Source organism: Melospiza georgiana, chromosome Z (genome assembly GCF_028018845.1).
Source record: "Melospiza georgiana isolate bMelGeo1 chromosome Z, bMelGeo1.pri, whole genome shotgun sequence".
Classification (NCBI taxonomy): Eukaryota; Metazoa; Chordata; class Aves; order Passeriformes; family Passerellidae; genus Melospiza; species Melospiza georgiana.
This window is the reverse complement of record NC_080465.1, coordinates 11,196,650-11,220,407: the sequence shown is the minus strand read 5'-3', so window position 1 is coordinate 11,220,407 and position 23,758 is coordinate 11,196,650. Positions and strand designations below refer to the sequence as shown.

Sequence of the window (23,758 nt, the reverse complement as noted above, 5' to 3'; positions counted from 1 at the left end):
ATGAAGCAGAAAATACCTGTACAGAGCCACCATGTCTGTCAGATGCCAGGTGAGCCCTCAAATGATGTGGATTGGTTTGCTGTGAGTCCCAAGCTGCCCTATGGTCTGTTGACTAACATTTTTGAATGCATCAGGATTTATGCAAAAGAAGAAAAAAATTTTAAAACAAACAATTCGCGCATTAACTGTCATATTTTTAAGAAGTACAGAAGTGCTACACATTCAATCCCTATATAGAATGCACTTCAACATTATCAACATACTTACACGTGCCTTCATAAATATTTTCATACAGAGCTGAAGTAGCTAAACCTCAAAATTCTTAGTAAGAAAAAGCACACTAAAATAACCCTCCAATTTTGCTTCGGTAAACTGACACAGCTCTGAATTCCTAACATTGTTACCACCTAAGTCATTACCCTGGTTTAAAAAAAAGTGAAAATGTTATACATAAATGTCAGAATGGAAAGAGTGGAAAGAGTGTATGGAGCAGAGACAGCGAATACCGAAGTGTGAGTAGAGAGAAAATTCACTACAGATTCACTACACTATATCACAGCTTCAAACAAGCAAGCTTTTAGGAGATATTTATGTATCTCTACATATGTAAACTTTAACAAAGATCTACTTAAAGTGAAAACAAAAAAACACCTAGAGTCACTTTTATTTTCAAGTTCTAATAAAAACATAGCACAAATCATTAGACAAAAGGCATAGTAATGCTGATAATCTTAGATGAGCAGTTTACCTGATTTTTGGATTGTTGCATTCTGTCTCTGTGCTGATATGCTTCTCTGTTTGAAGACATTGCAGGGTCTGAATGTATTGAACCCACTGGAGTAGGCTACAAATATAAACAATATGTAGCAACTGGTAAAAAAAATAAATTTCTAAGTCTCACCAAAAGTTACTGGTTTATAATAGAAAATAATATTTAAATCTGACAGCTTCAAATAACACAAAAATTACCAGATTAAAGTAGAAGCTTCACTAGATATTTACTAATAACAATGGGAAATAAAGGAAACTATTACTTACAGAATGTATTGAAGTAGCAATTCTAAGTATTATACATTAATTTTCTGAAAGACTTTAGGCTGATACTTTCTGCAGTTAGCAGTTTTGACATTCTGATGAAATCTATCAAAACCTTAAAGCAACTTTTAATGCTAAACACCGAAAAATACATTTTGCAATAAAACAAATGCTACCTTTCTTTCAGAATCACACAGAGAAGGGTGAAGTGCATAATCTGAAACTGGTCAAATATAAACATATTAGCCCTCCCTTCCCTACATAATAGAAATAATAAAAAGAAATGAAAAAATTTGAGTAGCTGAAGTAAACCCCATCCACTACAATTTCCTAAATTATACCAAGAGTGTTTCCTGAAACCTTAGAGGCACCACAATGAAATATTCAATGAACTATGCAATATTTTATCATAGTGAACTGATAAATATCTAGAGTATACCTCTTATGCGGATGTATAGCTCTGCATTTTAAAAATACTGGGAACAAAAAAAAACTTCATGCAATAATGACAATTACTTGCAAAATTTTAGGTTCCTTCAAAAAAGAATCCAAATTTCTACCACCTCATTTTGGATTGAGCAGAGGTGTACTTTGATAATAACAGCACATTTGGAAAGAGAATGAATATGAAGCACTTCAGCCAAAAGATAATGCTAGAACATGCATCTGCAGATGGGCTTACAATAGCAGCTGCTCAAAGCTCTACTAGCAGCCTTGAGAAGCACATGCCTTAATGAAACTCAGAACTGATCACAAAAAACCCCATTATATTACTGACAGCTGAACTGTACTCACCAACTGTTTGCCAATCCAGTCGTATTCATAATCAAACATATAACCTTTCCGATCAAGTAAGTCTGTGAAGAGCTTTCTTAAGTAGTCGTAGTCTGGCTTTTCAAAAAAATCTAACCTTCTTACATAACGTAGGTAAGTAGCCATTTCCTCTAGAAAAATAAGAAATATATACATATGCCATTATCTGTTTTAACGGATCTCAAAAAAATCCCCACCACCTTATTTAATTTTAAAGCAACTTGTACTTCTCACCATAAAACCTGAACAGTTGTTCACCATGAATTACCAGAAAGAAAAGTTACTTAATGATGTTCTTTGAAATGCCACCATATTCTGAGATATACTACCATATTCCACACATATCCTAGCAAGTAACACCCCACTAATTTTTCCTTCATGTTACCTGTTGAGATCTTCTATTCAATGTTATAATTCTAATGCACTATGTGCAAAACTGTGTGGAGAGAAATGCCTCTACTTTCTTCTTTCTTTCCAACCAATTTTACAGAGACAAGACTAAGAATAGGCAAAGAAAGGGGTATGCCACATAAAGCATCAGTTTTGTGTCCCCAAGACCTACTCTGGACAGAATTTCCTTTCATTAGTAATGAGCTACTCTCAGCAAGTCCACTTTGCCTATCAATGATATTTTGATTACCTTGCAAGGCATTCATTTATATTTTGGAAAAATCATGCCCATACATGTCCCCTGTTCCAAGCACTTTATTACAACTTTTAAAAAACATCCTAATTCCTTCTGTCCAATTTTCCAACACCTCATTGATTCTCCTTGTAGTTCTAGAGACCTAGAAGTGACACCTGAAACTTCTAAGTTATTTTAAATATTAGTTCAAGCTGTTTCTAACACAGCTTGTTTTTAATATAGAGCTATGATACCAGATTTCAGGTGAAAAGGCTTGCAAAATTTTCAGTGTGAAGATACAAGTGCAGACTAGTTGATCAGCGTAAGTACACATAAAGTATTTTTTTAATGTTTCCTTTACAAGAATCTATATTTGAAGAACAACAGCATTAGCTTACTGCTGCTTCAAAGGATAATTCTTCTGTCTGGGCCCAGTATTGTTTAACTTATCCATCAATGATTCAGACAAAAGGGCAGAGGCCTCCTCAGCAATTTCACTGACAACACAGAGCTGGGAGCAGTGGCCGATAGCCCAGAGGGCTGTGCAGCCCTTCAGAGGGACCTCAGCAGCCTGGAGAGATGGGCACAGAGGAACCGTCTGAAATTCAGCCAAGGCAAGTGCAGGGTCCTGCAGCTGGGGAAAAATAATCCAGTGCAGCAGCACAGGTTGGAGGCTGACCTGCTAGAAAGCAGCTCTGTGGAGAAGGAGCTGGGAGTCCTGGTGGACAACAAGCTCTCCAGAGCCAGCTGCATACCCTGGGGGCCAAGAAGGCTGATGGAATCCAGGGGTGCATTATGAAGAGCAGGTCAAGGGAGGTGATCTTTTCCCTCTACTCAGTGGCTATGCTCAGTTCTGAGTTCCTCAGTACAAGAGAGATGTGGAGCTCCTGGACTGGGTCCAGCAAAGGGCTACTGAGTTGATGAAGGGACTGGAGAATTTTTATATGAGGAAAGGTTGAGGGAGCTGGGCCTGTTCAGACTTAAAAAGCGGCAACTGAGAGGGGGCCTGATTAATACATATAAATATCTAACGGGTGGTTGTCAATAGGATGAATCCAGGCTCTGCTCAGCAGTGCCCAGCAAGAGCAGGAGAGGCAATGGGCAGACACTGAGGCACAGAAGTGCCACCCAAACTCGAGGAACAGCTCCTTTACTGTGCAGGTGACTGAGTACTGGAACTGGTTACCCAGAGAGGTTCTGCAATCTCCTTCACTGTAGATATTCAAGAACTACCTGGACACAATCCTGTGCCACATGTCCTGGGATGGCTCTGCTTGAGCAGGGAGATTGGACCCCATGACCAGCTGTGGTCCCTTCCAACCTGACCCGTTCTAAGATACTGTGATCTATTACACATACTGTAATTTTACACCCCAGCAATTACCTATGCCAGCTTCATTTTATAAATCAAGACATAACATTTTTATTAACAGCAGACATTACCTGGGAAGTTTTCACACAATACTTCTATAGGAGTTGCTCGTTTAGTGTCTCCAATTTTCTGGTAACGTTCCTTTAATGTATCTGCCTATGACAGAAGAACAAACAAGCTTCTGAAGTTATACAGCTTGCAGACACATATTCCAAACATGTCAATAAAACATGTCAATAAAAGCTGATGATCTGAAAACGGGACAGAGGCAGATAGCAAAACTCACTACCTTTAAACCTTGCCAGGGAAGACTTCCTCTGAGAAAATACATAAACATATGACCCAATGCTTCCAAATCATCTCTTCTACTTTGCTCTGAAACAAAATCCAAATATTATTAGAAACTTCCATCTGTGTAAATTTACATTATATTTAGAAGACTAGCTTCCAAATTACATAAAAATAATTTTTAGGTATAAAGTACTTGAAACCAAACTGAGCATATGGGGGCATTCTTATGTACTACAGACAGCCTTATGAACACAGCTAAACTCAGAAAAAAAGCAGACGCAGACTGCAGGTATATTCATCTCAACAGCACTTTAAGCAAATTATCTGGCTGAAAAAAATTCTCAAAAATGCAGAAGAATTTTTTTTCTTGAGCTACTGGAAAAACTTCATGATTTAGTAAACTTTAGGATTTAATGAAATGTTAGGACCAAATGTTCATTGTTCTTGCAGTAAGAAGTTAATTAAAATTGATCAACTGTAGAATTATTTGGGGATGGTTTAGATTACAAAGGAGTCTGGCCTCTGCAAAACTGATTCTTAATCTAGAACCTATAATAGCTCTGACAAGAGAGTACATGTACTAAAGCTAAGAATGACATTTTCCTAGTTTTGTTGAGGATAAGTACTTGTTTAAAGAAATTGGCTTCATTTGGCCTTTCTATTCATATTAAGAGCAGACTTGCTTCATGCCCAGAAGAGTTTCAAGTATCCATTGTATGATAACTAACCTCTGCCTCTGCAATAATTAAGCACTATCACAAAAAGACTAATACAATCAAGGACATGGGTAGTTCCTTAGAGAGCATTATGATGGCTAGATTACACTAAGTTATGACTCCATGTGATTATGCTTTCTGTAGTCAAATAACTTTGATAACACTTTAATACGCTGTTCTTCTGAATTTAGGGAAATCCCAAAATAATTACCAATTTACATATCCAGCAAACACAGAAATTTGCAGAACTTTTACAGATGCAGATCTTTCTCTTCATTAACCTCCCAGTCAGAATCTACACTCCCTGTAATCTCACTTTGCCCTCCTGAAAAGGAAGTGAACTGGAGCAGAAGCAGAGTAATTTTACCCCTAAAAGAAATTATCTTATTGAAAGGTAGGGCACCAACGACGTGCTAGTAAGGGCTGCAGAGTATTTGTATATCCTTCAAATAGCTCTCTGAATAAAGCCACGTTATTCTTCCCATAGACAAAATACCTTCTATTCCATATGCACACTCCCAACTTGGCACAAAACTACCAGAAATCCTTGATCAAATGTCTCTTCTGAAACAAAAGATTATTGACTATAGGATGTCCAGTAACTATGTATTTCCTATACAGCTTTAAAGAGTGGGTTTTGGTGATTTTGACCAAGTTTTGATTACACATTTAGAGCCTTTCTAGCAGCTACGCATTTGTTATGACAATTTCATATACTATGGGTCCTAAAATGCACTTTTTATTTAAAGGACAACATCCTTCCTTACTCATACACATTAACAGATAAAGTTACAGGTCAACAGAGACATATTCAAAAATAACTTATAAGAGAATGTGAACCTGACATCCTCCCTCTTTACTGAAAACATTTCTTTACAAGGGTCAGCTGTAAGACCATTCAAGCAACTCAGGAAATTATCTACACACTAAAAATACCACCCTAAAAATTGTCTTATTACCACTTTTATTTTGAGAGTTGAGTCTATAACTGTATCCTATATGCCACTGTCTCTGTAAACACAGAATTTGAGGACCTTCAGCACTCTGTATATCCCACTGCATAAATTAAAAAAATATACTACATATCACAGAACATTAAAAAAATTGTTGGAATGGAACGATTCAGACTCTTTTGGAAGGAGAGGCAAGGGAGACCAGGAGGTAATGTTATCCTCCATGGCAACAGCCAGCTGAGTGCATGGAGTTTTGTCTGGGGATGGATGAGGAGCTGACTGAGAGCCATTGGGGAACAATTAAGAGGAGGGCAGAGTTAGGTGGCCACAGGCACTCCAGCCAGGAAGACTGAGCAGCTGAGTCCTTGTGGTGGTGCATCCCTCCCTCACCCCTTCTAGGGCAGTGTTATCTGAAAAAAGGCTCCTTCAGTCTCAGCTTGACAAACAGCACCTGGGCTCAGCTTCTCTTGAGTATATCAGAAACCCTTTGTTCCCAGGAGTCCCTGCTGCCCAACAAGCTCATGCTTTCTTTATGAACAGTCTTGGAAACTATTTTTCTTGCTTGCATAGCATAATATCCCTGTTCTCACACTTTCAACTGTGTGCCAACTCACACTGTGGCCAGGATGAAACATTATTATGACTAAAGCCCTCTCTCTTGTGACCGTATAAAACAGTGGTCTAAAATGAGAACCTTTGAATTCTTCTGGACCACAGCAGCTGAGACCAGCAACCTCTCTCTGAGCTGGGCCTCTCAGAACCCACAAACTCCCAAGTTTGCTGTATTCAGATGACTGCTGAACAAAAATGAATTATAGGTCAACACCTCACTCCTCAAGGCTCAAATCTTTGCACAATGAAGAGATGCAAAAGCACCCAGAGTGAGTATTTCACTGCCTCTGAGGGGAATTTTTTGACAGGCACTTTGCACTGACTGCCTGCATGCATAAACATACACATATGCTACGGCACATCTGGGAGAAATGCTGCTCTCTCAGATGTTCAGGTACCTTGGATATCCAAGTTAGGCTTGTAAGTAAGGTCAGGTTATAAGATAGGTTAAATGTTGTTGAGTGTTAATTCCTATGTTGAATTGTTAAGTTTAAGGTTTAAGTAAAGGTGTAAGTTAAGGTTAAATACTTTTGAGTGCTGTTAAACTTTTAGACTGCATTCTTTTTTATGCCTGCCCTCACTGTCCTTTTGCCACTTGTCACATGCACCTAAACACACACAGCCCTAGACAGTTCATTTCTGGATTTTAGTAGTGGTTTGGATTTTCTCTTTTTCCTTGGTGTAACTGACTAGTAAGTATCAGAGTGAATCTTGCAAAGAACTTTGTCATTGCTTAATATTACATCAGGGTTTTACTGACACCCTTGCTGATGATTTTTTAAGTGATCTCAAACACTCATTCGTAACAGTTGTATACCAATATACAGGAACCACCATATGTTCACAAATGCTGGTCCTCACAGGGGAACCTCAACCACTCCGGTATCTCCTGGAGTGACAAGACAGCATCAGCAATCCAGTAAGGTATCCTTGATGATAGCTTCCTTCTCCAAGACAGAGAACATAAAAAGGTGGATGTGCCATGCTGGAGCTTGTTCTCACCAACAAGGAGAGGCTGGTGGGGAAGGAGAAGCTCAAGGGCAGCCTTGGCTACAGTGGTCATGAAATGCTAGCATTTGAGATCCTAAAGGTAGTGAGAAGGGAGCAAAGCAAACCCAGTATCATGAATTTCAGCAGATGCATCTTGGCCTCTTCAGGGATCTGCTTGGCAGAGTACTATGAGATAAAGCTTGGCAGGGAAGCAGGGTCCTAAGAAAGCTGGTCAATAGTATTGAAGCATGAATTCCTTCAAGCCCAGGAGCAATGCCTTCCAACGAAGTCAAGCAAAAACCATCAGGAGGCCTGCATGGATAAGCAGCGAGCTCCTGGATGAATCCAAAGTAAAAAAAGGAAGCATATAAAGAGGGGAAACAAGGACAGGTAGTCTAGGAGGTACACAGAGAAACTGTCTGAGCAGCTAGAGATCAGCTTAAGAAAGCTAAAGCCCTGATAGGATTAAATGTGGCCGGGAATGTCAAGGGCAACAAGAAGAGATTCTATAAGTAAGATGGTGACAAAAGGAAAACTAGAAAAAATGCATGACCTCTTAAGAAGGAAACAGGAGACCTGGGATATGGAGAAAGCTGAAGCAAAAAAATTACATTGCACCACAGGAAAGTTTAGATTGGTTCCTGGGGAACATTAAATTACTTTTTTGCCCCCATCTTCCCTGGTATGTATTCCAGTCACATTACTCACGTCACAAGAAGAAAAGGGCAGGGACTGACAGAATGAAGAACACTGTAGATCAAGTTGGAGCCCATCTAAGGAACTTGAAGGTGCACAGGTCCATGGGACCTGCTGAGATGCATCTACGAGTCTTTAGGGAGTCTAGGCAAAGACAACAGCCATTACATCCACTACATCTGAGAAGTCATTACAGCCCAGTAAAGATTCCATAGCCTAAAAGAGGAGAAAGATAACCCCCATTATTACAAATGGAAGAAAAGGAAGGTATGAGGAACTATAGGCCTGTTAGTCTCACCAAGGGCCCAGCAAGATCACACTGCAGATCCTTGTGGTAACTATACTGAGGGACATGGAAAATAAGGAGGTGACTGATGATGGTCAACATGGCTTCAGCAGGGGCAAATCATGCCTGACAAGTTTGGAGGCCTTCAACACAACTACATGTTAGTGCATGGAAGAGCAACCAACATCATCTACCTGGATATATGCTAAGCATCTGACACTGTAACACACGATATCCTTGTCTCTGAACTGGAGAGACACTGATTTGACAGACGAAACAAATGGATAAGAAATTAGCTGAGTGGTCATACTGTAAATCATAGTCAAGAACTCCCTATCCAAGTGGACACTAGTTCCTTAGGGGATGTACTGGGACTACTGTGGGGTAACACCTTAGCAGGTGTCATGGACAGTGGGATCAAGAGCACCCTCAGCAAGTCTGCCAAGAACATCTGGCCATGTGGTGCTGTCAACAGCACCTTCCCCTTGAGGGAAGGGATGCCACAGAGGGACTTGGACAGGCCTGGGAGGTGGGCCTGTGTGAACATGACGAGAAGTGCAAAGACCTGCACCTAAGTTAGGGCAATTCAAGCACAAATACAGGCTGGACAGAGAATGGAGAGCAGCCCTGAGAAGGATTTCCACATGCTGGTGGATAAGAGGTGGGACATGACCCCACAATGTACACTCACAGCCTAGAAAGCCAAACACGTCCTGGGCTGCATCCAGAACAGTGTAGCCAGTAGAGTGAGGGAGGGGATTCTACACATCTGCTCTGGTGAGACCCCACCTGCAGTGCAGCATCCAGCTCTGGGGTCCCCAAGATACCAAGGACATGGACCTGACCAAGCAAGTCCATGAATATGTTCAGGCAGTGTCCCTCCCATGAAAGCAGTCTGAGAGTTGCTGCTGTTCAGCCTGGAGAAAAAAAAGCTTCAGGAAGACATTACAGCTCCTTCCAGTACCAAAAAGGAGCCTGCAAGAAAGCTATTCAGGAGGTTTTTACAAGTGACACAACAAGGACTAGCAGTTTCATACTGAAAGATAGTAAGTTTAGATTAAATATTCAGGAGAAACTCCTCAGTGTGAGAGTAGCAAGACACTGAAACACCTTGCACAGAGAAGCTGTGGATGTCTCATCTCTGGAACTGTCCAAGGCAAATTTGCATGACGCTTTGAGAAACCTGGGTTCCAGCCTATGGCAACAGACTCAGAACTGATGATCTTTAAGGTCCTTTCCAACCAAAACCATTCTACAATTAAATAAGTTACCATTAGACAAAAATAAACACATCCTGTGTAAATATCAGACATGTAATCAAAATTCAGTTTGCTTTTCAAGTAATTATCAGTTTTACATTTTGGTTTATTTTTCTTAAAAGGTTTGGGGGCAATCATTTATTTAAGGAGGAGTAAAAAGTTTATTTGATTTTAAAAGGGGTTGTGCCACTGTTGAAAATGCTGTAATAATCAGAAGTATATTCTGCTAGTGGAGATGAGAGCCCAGTGTCAAAAGTGTAACAGTCACCTTACACTGACATCACCATTTACACCTGAAAAATATAGTGGACGCTTCTTTGATCTGAAGAACCTGAGTTCCAAAAGTTAGATTTAGGAAGCTAAAACCCTACACTTGAGGTGCTGCACTTTGTTGCACTAAAGAGCAACAAAGCTGGTGAAGGGTCTGGAGCACAGATCCTATGAGGAGCAGCTGATGGAGCTGAGGGTGTTCAGAGAAGGAGGTCTGGAGGAGAGCTTATCACTCTCTACAACTCCCTGAAAAGAGAGTGTAGCCACATTGGCTTCTTCTCCCAAGGAACAGGACAAGAGGAAAAAGCCTCATGTTTGCCATAGGAAAGTTTACATTGGATATTGGGAACATTTGCTTCACCAAAAGGGTTCTCAAAAATTGGAACAGGCTGCCCAGGGAAGTGACTGAGTCATCACTTCCAGAGGTATCTCAAAAGCCTTGTAGATGTGGCACTTAGGGACATGCTTTAGTGGTGGATTTGGCAGTGCTGGATTAACAGTTGGTCTTGATGACTTTGAGGGTGTGTTCCAACCTAAGTGATTCCTGGCTCTGCTTTATTGATAAAGCACCTTATTCCTGTCTGAGAAATGTGAATGGTTTTTCATTTGCGTTTTAACAGTTATGCTTACCGTTAAACTGTAAGAATTGTGCAATGTTTTTATGATCAATTCAAAGCATAACCTAATTAGTGATTACCATGCAGTGATAAACAACTGTCTTACACAAATTCAAAGGGGTCTAACTAACTGATTTCACTAGAAAACCTCTCTATAGCTGTAATAAACAAAGATCTAAGTACTCATACCTTCCTCAAGGTGAATTTATTCATTCAATAAAAACAACTTTTATATTTATAGACATCCTGTAATTACTTTAGCTTGCTGGCATAACCTTTAATGACTCTGGCAATGCCTTATTAACAGTGTAAGCACTAAAAAAAAAAAAAAATTAAAAAATCAAGAAATCAGCATTATCTCTAAGCTGTTTTATTACTTTATGGTGCATTTCAAAGAGATCAAAAAAGCAAAGAAGCAATGAAAATCCATGCTATTGCAACCTATTGACTTTTGTGTATTTAATAAGCACACCTATTTCCTGGACACTTCACCCTGCCATGGTATACTTATAATGTGAAGGTATTATGCTACAAAAAGATACACCACATCTTTCTTTTAAGGAAAGCTAACAAAGAGGACAATGCCCAAGACATGATCAAGATGATTAGCAATTCAAAAAAGATTATTCCCATAAACAGTATTTCCATAAGGCCAAACTATTTTGCACAATACACAAAATTTGTAGTTCTTAATGACTACAGACTGACAAAAACTTCTACTTGAAAGCAAGATGGTTTATGACAAATCACAGCTGTTTCTGTACTTCAAAAGCACACGTACCTTTGCCTAAATGTGTATTTATACTCATGTATCTAGCTGTTCCTGTAAGGCTCTTGTGTTCTCGATATGGTATGTGCTTCTTTGTTTCTGGATCTACGTACTCCTTAGCTAAACCAAAGTCTATAATGTGAATAATTTGCTGGGTTTTGTTTCCAGGTCGTCCTATCAAGAAGTTCTCCGGTTTTACATCTCTGTATATCAAGTTCTTTGAATGGACATATTCCATACGAGAAATCTTCAATAAAAGAAAAAAAAAATAGACAAGGAAGTTAAATTTAAGCTCAGATTGCCACATTAAAATGTGTCAGATGCTAAATATCTTATATTGGCTTTATACATAGAAGAAATCACCCCTCCTAATATCACCCCTCTTAATATCTTAAGACCAAAGCAATATTGTCTTAATGAAGTATCTCCCAGTTAAAGTCAATGAAAATTGTACACTTTTCCAAAGCAGATACATCAGTTGTTGTATTGGAAACTTTCACACTGGACATTAGTCATGAATCTTGCACACGACAGATGTTTTTGCCTCTCAAAACAGCTGGCACAAGTATGTTTTGTGTACATGAAAAGTAAAACCAGAAATTATGTCACCAAGCAGTAAGCAGCAAAGTCTGATCTATTACATATTAAAGATATAACTGAGAGAAGTACTGAAAGTTCATCACTGTGCCAGCTCATTCTAGCTGGACTGCTTTCTATCAAAATTTCCACATTCAGAAAAAGAACAGGAAGTATTAAATAAAGCTGATCTCTGGACTTGTGAGAACTTGAGCATTTAACAAAAAGACCTTGGCTATACATAAGTTCTATGTGTCTGTATGTCTGTACATCTGTAGTTGGAGTCTGTTATACAACTACAATCATGTTTTAAACAGCTATTTTTAACCATTACAGGTAAAAATATCACTGTTTAGGGAGGTGGAAATCTGGTAAATATGTACAGCCTTAATTGTCCTTCTTTCCACTTCCACCCACCCTCAAGTCAGAACCAAATAAGGAATCATCAAAAAACAGAATAATTCTTCATTTAATAATTTTATGCTACAATTTCTAGAAGAATTTGGAAAATGTTTCATTTGTTTGTTTGCTTTCTTATAAGAATGCCCAGGAAAAAAAATACTTATGCTATTTAGAAGTCTCATAATACAACTGCTTGTGTGGGCTAAAATTACTTTTATTTCTTTAAGGTTTTCTTTTTTGAACGAGTGTATCAAAATTCATTATTTTAGATTGTGATAAAAACTCATAAGACACAAGTAATTACATTCACTGACTTGAAAAACTGGAACAAAGTAAATGAAAGTAATCTAAGAGTATTCCTGCTTAAACTGTATGACAAGAATTTCAAATACCACCATAATCAATTTAAAACTGAAATACAAATCTCCTAAGTGAAGTAAGCATTTAATCCATTGAAGACTGATATAGTTATTCTAGTGAACACTCAAATTAACATCTATTCTACTTACCAACTGTATGGCTATCATAAGAACGGTTTTAAGAGAAAATGTCCTACCACACAAGTCAAATAAATCTTCCAGACTAGGTCCAAGTAGTTCTAGCACCATAGCATTATATTTGCCACATGGGCCAAAATAATAAACCTGAGGTATTCCATCTGTAAAATGAAAATACAAAGTAATTATAAGGGGTTAATTAAGATTAAGGTACATAGCAGTATAATTCCTACCCAATTTCAAGTTGATCATAACTTAAAAATACATTTTTCACATAGAAACAAAAATAAACCTCATAAAAACTACAGGTAAAAGACACAACAGGAATATTGAAGATAGTCACAAAAATTTTAATGAAAAGGGTACTATTACATATTTGACTTGTGAAAGATATCGAGATTTGTATAAAAAGTTAAAATCAGAACCTCTCTATTAGTCTTGTAACCATAAATTGAAACACGGTTGTGAAATGCTATGAAGGCTTTAAATAAGCTCTTGCACAAAAAAATATATTTAAATTAAACTTTTTTAAATTAAGGCTATTCCAACCTTTAGGAATAAAAGCACCTTATTATCTAGAGAAATCATTTAAAAAAAATCAAGAAGAGATTAATGAACCCATGAGTTTAATGATACATTCAGTCTGGACTTTATAGTTTTAAATGAACACCTTCCTTAGGAACACAGGCAATCCAGATTTTGAAAATATAAATAGTTAAAGCCTTATGATCCAATTTTACTTCCACCTTTTTGTAGGATATGCATTGTGTGTCTATTTAACAAAAAATAACTTGATACAATTGCTTTTACGTATGTTGTACTTTTTCACATGCACAGAACATCTTCCTCATTCAGCAGAATAAATTTTGTTTGCTTAGGGAAGTGAGTTATTCCAGATCTTTGGGGTTTTGTTCTTTAGTACACATCCTCTGTTTAATTTATTCCAAATATTTAATACTCTGAAAATGTGTTCTTTTCATGTGAGCTTTTTCTACAGTGTCCAATCTTTCAATAATGCACTACACAGAAGTACCAAACCTGTTATCAGAACACCTTAATGAAACTCTGGACTTCAACTTCATCCTCTGTAGAGAATGTAACCCTAATTCTAAGTGTTTTCTACATAAAGCCTTCAATTTTTCATACCTTACTATAGATACACCAAGGGCACAAATTTGTAATTGTACTGACTACAGCTTTGGGTAAAAAATTATATAACAATTACTGTTTTAGCAAAATTAACATCAACTCAAAGCACCATTTTAAAGAGGTTTTTCACTAATCTCTTTTCCTACAAGTCAAAATATTTAAAGAAAAACCCCTAAAAATCCAGCTGTTCAGTTTTCAGAAGACTTGAGCTACACTTTGCTTTTCAATATGTATCATCACACTCATCTCCATACTAATATACTAAAAATGCATAATCGTACCCACTTCAGAAAGACTTCACAGGAGAGCTTATTGCTATTAATGAAGAAGTACTGATCATATTACATCCTGCATCAGAATAAGGTATGAGACAGTGTTCTTCAATTTAAAAATATCATCCTGAATTATCAGAAAGATACCTAAAACACTTGATCCTCTGATTAGATGAGAATTCCAAAATGTCCCAAAACTGTGTTAAACATTTAAAAACCTCTGCAGTGCATATGGAGCATATCCTGTCTAAAAGTACCCATGTTGATAAAATAATTTGATATTAACAGTTCAAAGTAGTAGAAGTTAGGGGCTTTGGTTCTTAATCAAAGCACTCTTAGTACTTTTGCTTAAAAGCAATAAGCAGGTGTCACTCTGCTACTTACATTCTTTCTCCACATCTCTAAACCTCCAGAAGTCAGAAAGTAACATGCTACTAATAAAAACATATATGAGGCTTTTTCTCTCACTACAGACAGATAATGCAAGCTCTCTTAGATAAATCTTTAAGAGATAGTGGTTAAGCTAAAAACAAAGAAACTCTGATTTTTAGAAATTTAAGAAATCCCTATTTTATTGATAAGATATTCCACTGCTAATTACCCATTAAGAGGAGGTATTTTATTTCCATTTTGAATTACTCTAGCTCAAACCACTGAAGAACAAAAGAAGGAAATACGTTGAGCTTTTAAGACGCATCTCAGTTGTCTTGCAGTGAATTTAAAGAAGCCACTGGTCTTCGGTTTCTTGATTAACATTTAATTTGATTACCATTCAATCCTTTCTAGTACCTTGACAGGTCTTCTCCCCATTCTTAAAAATCCTTTTTAAAAAGTAGTACCCCTTCCCAGTTACAAGCAGAATTTAATGATTGTCACATAAATGTCACTGAAAGTTACATATAACTTCCTCATCATCCATCAAAAAGGAAACTTTCTCGTGGCCAAAAAAGTAGATTCACAGACTCCCCCCTAAGTTACTTTAACACTTAAACATCTTTCCTTTCTAGGTTTAAAACTCTCAAAATAGAACGATTTTTTAAGGTACAAGTTATATTTCCCTATCCCTAGATATTTATACTTGTTGACAAGTAAGAAACACTTTCATTTGAATGGGCTCAATTGACTAAGGTAATCTACAATACTTAGGTAACTCCCCTGTCATAAATTTGTAAATCCATGTTAAGCCAGTATGATTTCAACCCTATTTTACTCTTGAAAAAAATCAAAGAAGTCTTCACTTGGAAATTAACTATTCGAACATCACTTGGATTCCATTTCTTCTATAAAAGTTAGCTTTCATTAGCCACCTAAAACATTACTGCTGTACACCTCTGATCTCCAAAACCAAGTCCCAACATTCAAAAAGTACTTGACTATCCACTGAGAAGGTGAGGTGGGAAGGGCAGGGGTGCAAAGAGAGCCCCCTAAAACAATTATGTGAATTTATGGATTACACTCTTTAATTTTCAAATACTTTAGTCCACCATGTGCATGATGTCCAGAAAGTTTTTAAAGCTGACATATCTGACTTCCTCTACAATGATGAAAGGACAAAAAAAGTATCAGAATAAAGAAAACATGACTAGTAGATTCAACTGTATCTGCCAAATCTCTTTAAAACAAAGAAAATAATAAGCTATTTCTGCTTTGGACCATTATCCATCTTGGTTGTCTTCTTGAAGAACTTCATCATGAAACCTGACTTAAGCTTGAGACTGCATGTTCAGTTATCACTAGCAATATACATGATTAGCACAAACATATTTGTATCTTAAGGAAAAAATTCCATTTATCTGCTTTGACACTGATATTATGTCATAGCTTCAATTATTTTAGGTGTGTGTCCTCATTCAGGAAAAAAAAAACTAATTTGATAAACAGGCAGCAGAGACAGCCAAAGGAATATGTAACCCACAGGTCAATGGCAATTCCACTTGCATTTAACCTCATCTATGACTGACTTAATTTTGAGCTTTATCTTAGCAAAATGTCTCTATACAATACAACGTAAATTTGTAAAGCTATTAAGCTAGTAAGTAGCTTTTCAGTGTTTTTCAGTTTCTTGTAACACCAATTTCCTTTTAGAGCTTTCTCTAAACGAATCAAGAAGCAGACTGATGGTATCTGCATTATATCCTATTGCTTAGAATCTGTTCAATCAGACACAAATGTCAATAAAATACACAACACTGCTCTTGCAGATCATGGTATCATGTATTCAGCTTCTTATATCACACTGCCTTTTATTTGCAGTCTTAATTTTCATATGTGGCAATTCATTGGACATAAGCCAAAAATACCTTAAACTAGTTGGAAGATTTACAGTAACAGTTGTCTTTCACAGGACATTCATACTAGTACTCTTGTCAAGGATACAATTAACAAATTGCCACAAACACAAATATTCCCTAGTTATTCTATGGAATCTGGTTTGAATCCTCTCAAAGGAAGCGATTATTAAACTCACAGTAGTGTGTTCTGACTTGAGCCAAAGCAGCACACACAGAGGGTCACAAAGTCTCTGGAAACACAGCACCTGAATGCCACTGAAATCATGATCAGCCACGAATTATAAAACTCTAAACACAGAATGAGACACTATATCACCACAACACTTAGACTACATCTCTTACTTACAAATATAAGAATATGTTTGCAAAAAGAAGAAATAGTAATAAAATAATTAGATCTATTTCAAAAGGAAAAATCTTCTTTAGTTATTTATATTACTGAAACAGAATTAGAGATGTATTTTATTGTAACCATGATTAAATCAAATATCCATTTATCTAACATTCGCTTTGTTCACTGAACTGTCTTATCAAGCTTTCTTTCACAATTACAACTATTGTATGCCTCTCAAAGCCCAATCTCTGAAATCTGTGTGATGTCACAATACAAAATCAACACACATTTTTGCATACAGCCAGGCTTATGGCCAGTAACTACTGTTTCTCAGAAACATTATCATGTAACTCTATTATGCAGCTGCCATCTGATTCTTATCAGATCTCTTGCACTTATTCCAGGGGAAAAAATTACTTCAAATTCAGAAAATCCTGTACATGTCATTAGGCTAAATCCTAGAAAAGGATTGGCATGAAACAAGAAAAACTGCAAGTAACATATTTATAATTTTGTTGGACTACACTTAAAAAATAAATTAGGCATTACCATTTATGTTTATTCATATAAACAAATATTATCATATTCATATTAATAACTGAGGAGCTCAACTTTCCTATCAAAGGAAGCAGATCAGCAGCAAAAACTTAAAACTGAGTCAGAGTTTTCCCCAAGCAGCTCATGATACAACTGCAGCAGTCATCAGTACACAGATAACAGTGCCTATGAATAGATTCCTCTTCAGTAAAGAGATTCAATATTTAATTCAGTTTAAGTGCTCTAATACTATATTCCTAAATTAAGCCTAGAGCTTTGTTTTTAAGGATCATTTGCATGTTTAGTTTTTTTAACTTTATCATGATTACCAACCACTTCAACTAACTGCTTATTGTTGATTCCCCAGCATAATAATGCCAGTCAAATTCCAAGAGAAGTAATAAAGCAGGACAGCATGACTAAAAAATAAATTAAAGAAACAGCCATCAGTTTATGACCACATTCTCAGCTACCTACCTGGAAGCATAGTTCAAAGCAATATTCATGTGAAGTTACTAATAAAACTCACTTTGCATTCATACTGAATGTGGGCTAGCAAGATGTATAGAAAGGATATGAAGTGCAATAACTCTAACATATCTGCAATAAAATTTTATTTAGATATGTAAACTAGGACTACCCTGAACTCACCTACTTGCTAACTCTGTAGTTTATAGAGATTTTGTCTTCAATATACATTGTCATTGATCATTAGAAACATAAACACCCTTGTTTTAGAAATGAATACTCTAAAATCTGAAGTTCCGGTAAATTATTACTGCTTTAACTAAGTAGTAGGAACATCCAATTAAATACAGCTGCACATCACACTCGTCTTTTCCCGTAAACTCACTTCAAACCTTTGTAACTTCCATAATGTTTTTCCTATAATAGCAGCAAAACATCAAACCCAAAATATTTTGAATAACTCAGAATGAGATAAGTCATTTTAAATTGTTTCTGGAAGATCTATGAACAAAAATAATCACCTGACACAATAATCTAGCTGTAGTGCTTTGTTTCTAGCACCACACTCAAGGAGACTTGCTATTGAGACACTTCCTCATGGTATGATAGAATATCAATCTAGTAAAGTACATTACAGTTTACCAACTGAGAAGGAAATTAAGAAATTATTATACTGAAATTTTTGTCTTGGGAAGAGTTATAGCAAAACACAGACGCTGATGCACCACAATGAAATCATGCTGGGTTCTTTTTTCTCCCGCAGGCTAAAGTGGAAGGCAAGGTGGCTACGGCCAAGGGGATGAAGTAGACGTGGTATCACTAGCAATCTGAGATCCTACTGCCTTCGCAGTGACAGCGAAAGGTGCCTGTAGCTATCTTAAATGCAAAAGATAGCTTGTCTTTCACGAGAAAAATCTGCTTCAGAGATTCCATACCCTGAATATAGCTATATGAAAATAATTAATAGCTGTCCCTGAACACTCAGATCTCACACACCAGCTAAAGCTGGCCTGAACTGTAATTAAATGAAGAAACACACTTTCTCACCTTAAATATTTTTGTCTTTACCTAGAGGAAAAACCACTAAAGACACTGAGAACTGAACGTCATTCTTGGCCTTCAGCCCTTCAAACACATTTCCAACACGAAAAAGAAAACCATAAACAGAAATGTCTAAACTGTGTATAAGGCGCCTCATAACAAAGAAGTGTTCTTGCCTTAGGGTACTCTGCCCCCTCTCAAAATCAGAAATTCAAAGTATTTCAAACTCACTCTGCTACATTCCCAAACAAAAATGTGGTGAATCCAGACATGCTCTAAATGCTACAATAAATATTCTCCTGAGCTTGACTACAAAATGGTGAGCAGACTCCACTTACTGTATGGGAATGTTTCTGTATCTCCCAAAACCACATTATGCGCACACTGAAATCCTCCTGAATCACTAATCCAACAGTAACTGTGTAATTACAGCTGTCCAAGTACTGTGACTCCACTGTGTCAAAGGCAGCTCCGCGTGATCTCAAAACCAAAAACCGTATTTTTAGATACCAATACAGACCATGTCACATGAATGTTAGTACCAAATCACAATGGTTCAGGTACAGAATGCAATACTTAGCACTCATTTCATAACAGCAATGATCTTCTTAAATACAACACCTTTTCCCATTGTACACAAATATAGCCTATGCACTGACTAGCCAATAGTAGTGACCCTGTAAGAAAAGTGAATGGCTTCCAGTTTTTCAAGTGGATGAGTTAAGTAGATTTCAGCTAGAAGAACAGATGTCCAGAAGTTAAGAAAAATTAAACCTTATTTACAATACTGAGCATCTGCTTTGTCTGAAATATTAATACAGCAGTTTTATCAGTAGGTTAATCCACTGCTGAACATATCTGTGACCTGTTTTGCGATCTGTGACCTCAAAAATTACCTCAAATGAAAAAAAAAATCTAATAATAGATACTCCTCACTGCTATAAACAAGAACTGTTCTAAGCGTGCTCTAACAGCAGCATTACAAACAGGAGTTATACTAATTCACTTTAGGCAGCAGAAGCTGCTTGCCATTCTTTTGCTCCACTGTCAGGTAAGTAAGTACAAACGAGTTCTCAGTCACTTGCAAAAGCGCCCAGTCATTATGATAATCACCCATTTATTAAGAGAGGTTAGAAAAAAATCAGACAATGCAAGCTGAATCCTTTTTATGCTCTTCAACATGCAACACATAACTTCTTTCATTTACAGACTCCTTTCTGCATAAGGAAACTGAACCATACCTATCTGTCAGTTATACTGCAGCGTGGTGCACGAATTACACCTACACTTTATCTTCTAATCATGCAAAGAAAGCCTGATAGCATAGAAGATTAATTAAAAAATCAATAAAAAATACAAAACTGTTTTCTATTCATTCCAAAAGCTTTAACGCAATTTCAGGTAAGAATTCAGCAATCATTTTATTTGGAGTATGACAGTATAGTTTTCTTATATCTTATATCTGCACATTAAGAAAATACACATAAACCAAAATTTATTAGAAGCACAGATTCTAAATTCCATCCATATGTTCCCCATTCAATTGACTAGAAAATTCTTCATACTGCCTAATGATCTCAAACCCCCTAAGGAAAACACCCTCATAGTTACTAAACTACAAAATTATCATAGAAAAAAGAAAGCCATTTTCATTAAAAACTCTATTAGTACATAAAACTTAAATGAAAGCTAAGTAACGATGAGACCAAAATAAGCCACATCTTTTAAGTAATTTACAAAGTTGTTTTTAATAAGTTTGAGGTCCATTTCCCTAAAAAACTAAAAACATTTTTAAAAGCCCAAAAGCACTGAAAGTATTTCCTCTTTAAGAAAGATTCTTCACTTTTTTTTCCTGACAAACACCTACATGTTACTGCACATTCACAGGCATTTCAAAGTGCATATTTAAGAGCAAATTTACATTTAGGCCTTCTATGTGAGCAGATCCTCTCCAAAGGAATACAGTTTTGAAATGTTAATTCTTACTCATGCAAGACAAAACCACTTTTTATTAAACACAGAGAATTAATACTCTCAGTTCTAAAGTCTTGTGTATAAAAGCTGCACATCTATCATATTTCATGCCTATTTTCTCCTTGTTCTCTCAGTGAGCAGAACTACAAAAGAACCCTCTGATCCTTGTTTAAGTTAAGAATGTCTTCCATTTTCATGGCATTCAAGACACAAAACAACATGACTTAGGAGAGAGATTAATACAAATATATATTTTAAAAAATCCCAAGCTACAAGGTTATTAGAAAAGCAAGAAAAAGGGATATTATAAAAATAAATAAATAGACTTAGTAGACAAATACTGGCTGCAGATAAGGAAATATATAGAAAACATACCATTTCAAAATCCTCTTTTCATCGAGGATGCCTACAAGATTATAGGAAGTACAAGGATGCTCCACTAAAAAGGGTTTGAAGGTAAAATAATCTGTAATCACAATAACATTTTCTTTACTTGCTTTCAGGATGATATTGCCAGAAAATAACCTAATTTTCTTCTAGAAGTATTCATTCACATGTTAATGCCGCTCCCTCCTCCTCCTGCCACCTCCAAATCAAGGAGGATTTCACAGGGCCTAAAAGAATTTAATCCTTTAAGCTTCAGGTTATTTCACACTATGCCAATTAGTTATTTCACACTAAGTCAATTTGTAGCATAAACTGTGGAATCTGTAGTTCTTATTCGTGAAGACCATAGGGTTTTTATAGAAAATATTGGCTCTGCTTACAAGACTGGGAGTACAACTCCCTTTTCACTGATTGCTTCTGAAACCATAGTTTAGCAATCACTTGCTATTAATACATAAGTATACATGTAAACATGAAGAGAACAAGGGGAAGCACAATTCACTACAATTAAATGCAAACTACACAGTCCACACAGTTATAAAGCTATCGGCCAAAAGTTTGTGCAAATAAACAGCAAAGGAAAAGATTACTTCATTGTAAGAAAACCTACAAATGTGGATTTTTAGAAGCTTAAAAGATGGAAAGCTTGAGACATTTCTAACTTCCAGTATGGTGCATAACTGCGTATCAGAGAAACCTTCCCTCTTCACAATTGCTATATTACAAATATTACAAATTTCTTCCAGCAATGGCAGCAATTTTTGTATCTCCTATGACAGACTCTTCTGTAACTTGCATACTGAAGACCACTTCTTCCAACCCATTCTCTCTCTGATCAAAGAACGACCACTGCCCACAAAGCAATACTATGTAAATGGATAGACCTGGTGAAAGGTTTTTTTCCACTCACTATCTCCTGTTTTACATAGGAGGTTTACATACTTGCTTTCTGAATTTATCACTTAGTGGATCAACTTTCCAAAACTATGTTGTCAACTGTTCATGAGATAAAATTACTTAAATCTATGTTTCACAGTAAATATGCACGTCACAAAAAATCAGCAAACTAAAATCAGTTGTCACAGATTACGTAAGAACTGAAACTACATAATACTACAAAGTTTTTTCTGAAAATCACAGGCCGTATAACTTCCTCTGCTTGAGGGCCCAACTCCTAAAAATATAGAAAAAGTGACTGCTGCCAGGAGATAAGGAATCAGCAATCTTTGTTTAACTTCTATGTAGATAGGAAAAAGAAAATTGCTTTCTTCATAATGAGCCTTTGTCACAAAACCCCTTAAAACAGGCCTCAAGTGGAGAGCCTGAGAAAAGCTCACAAAGGAGTTTTCAAGGTTCTCTGCTGGGAGAGGCTTTCAACTTTGAAGAAAAGCAGGTTACTGCAAAAACAAAGGAGTCTGTAACAAAGTTATTCATAAATATTGATGATATTTATGTCAGTAAATCAGTAAGTCACCACCTCTATCTTCACATTTCCACCCTAAAGGTAACCTCATCTTCATGCAAAGAATCAGAGAGGTGACTCTCCCTTTCAGTACTTCAACAAGACATCAGAGAAAAAGATAAAATTTGTTGCAACCAGCAAATAGGGTTAAGAAAATTGAATGGTATCTGAAGTGAAGCAGGATAACTTCACTATGTTTTTACACTAAGCACAGTTCCCAGTCTTATTCACTAAATAAAAAAGTAAACATAGTTACACTCACTAAGACACTTTCCCAATAAATTCTCCTGTAAGGGTTCCTACCTCTGAGAAGCACTGCCTAACTTGTGCAGTCTGAACTAGAAATTACCTTTACTCTTACCTCCACTACACAGCTCCTTTGCAATTTTAGATAGTTACACCTCTATATTCACAGATGGTTAATGTATCTAACTTGTGGGTTGTCATGCCCCATTAGCTAAACACTTAAGATCTCAGCTTTCTACTCATCAGCTGTTTTACAATGTTAGTGTACGGTATGCTGGCAATTTATAACTACTTACAAAAAAACACTCACACTGTGATGACTTTCTCCAAACAGCAACCATAGAGACTCAAGATTTTGATTACCTATCTACAACTTTATTTTCCATCTAGGAAGAGAAATTGACAAGAAAAGTTGTGTTTTGCCAAAAGTAATCTCTAAAAATTCCTGGTTGCAAAGTAATCATAGTACATCAGCAAAAAAAACGGTCTATATTAACTGAACACATTAGAAACTTGGTTTCACCAGATGTAGTCTTTAAAAGAGTAGCACGAAATTTCAAAAGCTACCTGAGAAACCCTATCCAGTCAGAGCAGCAATGAGCTGCCATATGATCCCAAATTTTAAAGAAAAGAGTGAAAATAGGAATTAAAAAGTATTAAAATTCATCATAACATACACACATTCAAGGTAACAAAATCGAAGTGGTATGGGCATGTTCATTGTGTATTTCTTTTCAGAGACTTTTAATACCAAGTAGGATTTTATTCTAGCTTAAGCACAATCAAAATCACTGTCACAAATTCCAGGCTGCCTTTTC

General features: G+C 36.6%; 1 protein-coding gene across 2 annotated transcripts in view; it reads right to left on the bottom strand.

Annotated features, from left to right (window-relative positions):
* CSNK1G3 (casein kinase 1 gamma 3) overlaps positions 1-23,758 on the bottom strand; it is a 69,152-nt gene that overhangs the window by 14,842 nt on the left and 30,552 nt on the right. For both annotated transcript variants that reach the window (XM_058043615.1, XM_058043614.1), the window contains exons 6-12: positions 12,792-12,940; positions 11,317-11,551; positions 4,135-4,220; positions 3,917-4,001; positions 1,831-1,979; positions 749-844; positions 17-112 (exon numbers count right to left, since the gene is read on the bottom strand). In XM_058043615.1, the coding sequence (XP_057899598.1) occupies positions 17-112; positions 749-844; positions 1,831-1,979; positions 3,917-4,001; positions 4,135-4,220; positions 11,317-11,551; positions 12,792-12,940 (896 nt within the window). The remainder of the gene's footprint in view (positions 1-16; positions 113-748; positions 845-1,830; positions 1,980-3,916; positions 4,002-4,134; positions 4,221-11,316; positions 11,552-12,791; positions 12,941-23,758) is intronic.